The sequence below is a fragment of the Montipora capricornis genome, chromosome 11, assembly GCF_036669925.1.
Source record: "Montipora capricornis isolate CH-2021 chromosome 11, ASM3666992v2, whole genome shotgun sequence".
NCBI lineage: Eukaryota > Metazoa > Cnidaria > Anthozoa > Scleractinia > Acroporidae > Montipora > Montipora capricornis.
Window position 1 is genome coordinate 27,523,673 of NC_090893.1, and position 5,000 is coordinate 27,528,672.

A 5,000-nucleotide genomic window follows, 5' to 3' on the forward strand; every position below is an offset into this window, starting at 1 on the left:
GGTGAATTACAGCAATGAAATCGCAATTTCCAATGTCCTTAGACACAGCTGACCCTTTCTCATAGATTATCTATGTCCAATTATTCCATGTGGTTTGGGAGAAAGTAACCAAATGCATTTCAAAGAACTTGAGATATTTGTGAAGGGGAAATGCCATGGTGTTTTTGTTTCTGATAAGTCATCTTTGGTCGCTTAGAAAGTCACTTCCTTCATGAAATTGATTCCCTTTGTTGGGAAGAAAGAAAGTAATTGCTATTAAGTTAACAATGGTTGAATCGCAGATCTTTCATTTCATTGCACGGGCAAAGTATATTCTGATGTCTTGTCTTTCTTGCATTTGAAATCTTTCAGTCCCATCAAAGGCTCCTAGCAATTTTACAGTGACTGCAAACACATCTACGGTTATCGTAGCGTCCTGGCAGCTTCCTTCCCCCGACTCCAGAAATGGAATCATTAGAGGATTTAAAATATTCTTCAGGAAGAAAGGCTCCGATAACAGACCAGAAACCATTTTTGTTTCCACTGCCTCAATGTACAAAATACCAGTCACCGGATTGGCTAAATTTACAGAATATGAATTTCATGTGTTGGCTTTTACCTCTGCCGGTGATGGAATGAACAGTTCCGTTCAATTCGCAAAAACAAAGGAAGATAGTAAGTCATATAATTTTTAAAGTGACTTTTGTATCAACAAGGATCCCTTGAAGTTAGGCAAGTGAACCTTTCACCCATTTCATTTTAAGTGTTGCAATGTATAGGTAAGATTCCAATATCTTTGGATGCATATTGTACCGTCTTTAGTTTTTTTCATGGCTCATTGCATTACATCGCATGTGCACCTGTTTCATTTATGTGTATGTACCACTGGAATTGTTCCAGTCATTGCACTTGCTCTACCAACTACGTTATCAAGCCAACCGGGTGCTGGTCACTTGTAAGTAGGGGCCTGAAACAAATCCATGCTCGGTGAATTGGATTCGAACTTTCTTGGCTTTATTTGTTTTTGACCTGTTAAAGGGACTGGTTATTAAAATTTGACAAACAAGAAACATAAAGAACCTTTCGCACGTACAAAAATCCTTAGAGGTCGGCCTACATCTGGTTCTCAGAATAATTAAACAAAGTAACGAAAAACAGTGTGAGACTCGTCAACAATACACGCAGGAAGATTTTGGTGCAAAGGAGTGTTGCTGTTTTTCATCCGATGGAGGAAATTTTTTTATAACTCTTCCAGAATTTGCTAAGCAGAAGAAAAGATCCTGAAGATCTGTTGACATTTGCCGCTCTCTACGTCTTCTATACTGGCGTTAGAAAGTGATATTAGCAGTTAAACCCATGGAAGCATCTTCGAATATCTGACCTTGCACAATACTTTTGAGCAGGGAAGCATCTATCACACATGCGGGTTTGTTTGACACGAGTTTCTCACTCTAACAAAGAACTGGAAGATGAGTAGTCTTTCCAAAGCCTGCTGGAAGAACTGCCGATTAATCTGTTATGAAAAGCATGGTTAATATGGCTTCTTTCTGTTCCGATCGCAATTCAAGCGATATTTCCAGTCCAGAGAGATCCGAAATATCTTCTTTGAGGGTCGAATCCAAGCTTCGCAAATGCGCCACATTCTCATTTGCGTTGTAATTCTGCCACGAAAGAACTGGAAGAAAAGTACGCTTTTGACTGACAGGGGGTGATCACCAATCAGAACCCCCGACTAAAATTTGGACGGGTTTTCCAAAGGAACAGTCAGTGCGTGCAGGCGTATTTCTCTCCCCTTCACCTTCCCCCACTACCATTTCATACTGTCCTCCTCTCACTGAGTGCAATTTTTTTGACTGGCCTCAGGCCTCAGTCAGTCTTGCTATTCAAGATGTCGACCGATAGTTCTTACCAAAGAAATAAAAAATACCCCTGCTTTGCCGGCTAGAAAAGAGCCATGCTGGAATTAAAGCATTAAAGTCAGAAAAAGAATGGGAAAGAATTATTTAAAACCACGAAAGACTTGATTCTCCTGGAATTTGCAATTAGGCGTAATAACACATGTGTTGATTTTTCTTTTTCTCCAATATTTGCTTGCATCCAAGCTCATTTTAAATACTGTCCACTCTCTGACGGTATTGTGCAAAGGAACAAGTAATGTTAATGAAGTTGTTTTTGTTGTTGTTTCCCTCGTATTAAAAGGAAAGGCCCTCCTTGTTGCGAGCCAATTCACTGAACAGAAGAGCAATTATAAGTCCAGGACAAAATAAATTTATCTGAAGAACACCCTCTTCTTCAGAACAAAGCTGTTCTTCCTTAAGTTTATTGTTTATAGTTTCAGTTGATGTAAATTTCTATAAAAAGCCAATTCCTCTCTTTCATCACAATCTCCATGCATGCAAAAAAATCTCTTAGGGAAGTTCACAGTGGGATCAAATTTAGCCATAAATGCGATAGACATTTGAGTGAACATTTAACTTTCCTTTAAGACAGGCGGTCTGATGCTAAATTGCGAAGTAAGCAGAATGTTTTCTAATGGCAACCATGATTGACGTGTCCTTATTGTTCTTTGGTCTGCTCGATAAATTATTGCTCTCGAGGAGGATAAAACTAGACTTGAAATTATAGATCAGCTTCTTTAAAGACAAAAAAGAAATTCTAATGTTTTAGTAACTTATCCCTGGACCCTGAAGTGAGGTCACAGTTCAATATCCACTTGTACTTCAAATTAAATAATCTCATAACTTCCCTTTCAATTAAAGTAAAACCTAGAAATAGTATCTCTCCTTCACTATTTATATTTATAGATAATTATAAATAAATACAAAGTTGAGAATTTGTAAATTAACACCGAAAAATACTCGTAACGTCATGCCATGCTCCTTACCAATTTTATAGACTGTTACTTTTTAATTGTATTAAAATAGGATCAGAAATCCTTTCGCCTTCCCACTCCCCGCGCTATTAGCCGTTTGTTTGCTTTTATTTATTTATTTCGTGATTTCCTGAACTTAAGTTTTCCTTTCCTTTTATTTATTTTTTGTTCCTTCAATTGTTTTCTTTTTCTTGTTTTTTTTTTCTTTTTATCCTGTTGTGATGTAATTGTAGCTAATGTTTGTTGTTAGAAATAAAAATTTCAAAAATAATAATAATAAATCTCCTTCTCTACATTTTTTTAAACCTCCTCGATTTGGTAGCTAATTGACCATCCGTTGTCAGGGTATATAGTCTGTAACCTATGAAAGAGGTCTTAGGGATTCAACAAGCCCCAACCGATCACAATTGTACATATACTAAGTCCATGCAATGATGGTGCTTTTAGCCAACCATGTGGTGACCAATGCACTGGTCTTTTAAAAAGTCAATTAAGCCTAGTAATTCATGCCTAACCTACCTTGGTTGGAACCTGTGACCTCGCGATGCAGGCGCGACACTCCGAACCAACTGAGCTATGAAGCCACTGATGTTGCGAGCTGGTCCTTTGTGGGTTCACATCATCCCGTGATGAATGAATCAATGAACGAAATGATATATATGAAATTCATCATACAGTGAACTGCGGATACGAAGTCAAGTGAAGCTATGACCTTCACAGTGGTGAACACAATTGTTGCAATTACATAGAGAAGCCTGAAAAAATCAGGACTTAATGGGGCCGCGTGAACCCGTGACCTCGCAATACAGGTGCGACGCTCTGACCAACTGAGATATGAAGATATTGATGTGAGAGCTGGTCTTTTGTGGGTTCATATGTTCCTGTGATGAGTGAATCAATGAACGAAATGATATATGAGGTGAATTATATAGCTTCACTTGATTTCATATCCGAAGTTCAATATAAAGCCTGTAAATTTACAGGCTTTTCTCGAGTTCTCCAAACATCCCGCTTGGGTTTATCACGTTATAAATACCAGGAAAATGCAATATGTTGCTTTAATAATACAACATATTTTTTTTTGGTACTGCAAGCCTGTTCCAGGCTCTTAGTTGGTGAGGATGAGCGAAAAAATGGTCCGGATCGAGGAAAAGGCGAGGGTGAGAAGTTGTCCCCACTAACTAAGAGCCTGGAACAGGATAAAGTATTGCTGAGCAACGACTACGTGCCAAAGACTAGAATGTTCTTAAATGCTTTTCTTGACTTTACAGAGCGTTCTTTCATTTTCTTCATTTTTTCTTATCGCAGTAACACAAGCGATACGAGTTAATAATGTTTATCGTGATAATCATAATCATATTCATAATAGCCTTCATTAAAAGATTCAAACAAACGTAAAACCTTTACAAATGTATAAGAAATAATATAAATAAATAGAATTCATTCAATAGCAATAATATATTAATGTTATGCTGAGAATAAGCAATGTTTTACAAACGCATGTTTGTAGCGCCCTGTATTCTCTGATGAACTGAAACCATTTCTTTCTTTTATTCTTTTAAGTTCCCTCAAAAGGTCCCAGCGGATTTATGGTGACTGCAATCACTTCTACAATTGTCACAGCTGCTTGGCAGCTACCGCCAACAGACTCTAGGAATGGAGTAATCAAAGGATTTAAGCTCTTTATTGATAGGATAGGGTCGGATGAGAAACCAGATGTTCAATTGATCGATGTTTCCAATGCTTCAGTTTACACAAAGAATGTTACTGGATTGCAAGAATTTACAGAATATGAATTGCAGGTGTTGGCCTACACTTCTGTTGGCAATGGACGAAAGAGTTCTGTTCAGTTTGTAAAAACAAAGGAAGATGGTAAGAGTTTTATAATTTTTCAAAAGATCGACACAAGGCGAGGACTTGGAGTTAAGATTTTTTAGAATAGTTTTTCTTAATTTAATTTTCATTGTTTTTGCCTTGGTATACATGTACCAGTAGTAGTTTAAATAGGAACTTTTTCGCCGTGTCTTTCATATCATGAAAAGCTCATTAAAATATGAATTGTAAACTTTCTATGTTTATGAAAGGCATAGAAAACTAAAAGCCAAAAATATTATGTCTATGCGACAACAGATTTCACGGGCATACAGGT

General features: G+C 37.3%; 1 protein-coding gene across 1 annotated transcript in view; it reads left to right on the forward strand.

Annotated features, from left to right (window-relative positions):
* LOC138023280 (cell adhesion molecule DSCAML1-like) overlaps window positions 1–5,000 on the forward strand; it is a 58,571-nt gene that overhangs the window by 42,280 nt on the left and 11,291 nt on the right. The window contains exons 8-9 of the mRNA XM_068870296.1: window positions 352–654; window positions 4,415–4,723. Coding sequence (XP_068726397.1) covers window positions 352–654; window positions 4,415–4,723 — 612 coding nt within the window. The remainder of the gene's footprint in view (window positions 1–351; window positions 655–4,414; window positions 4,724–5,000) is intronic.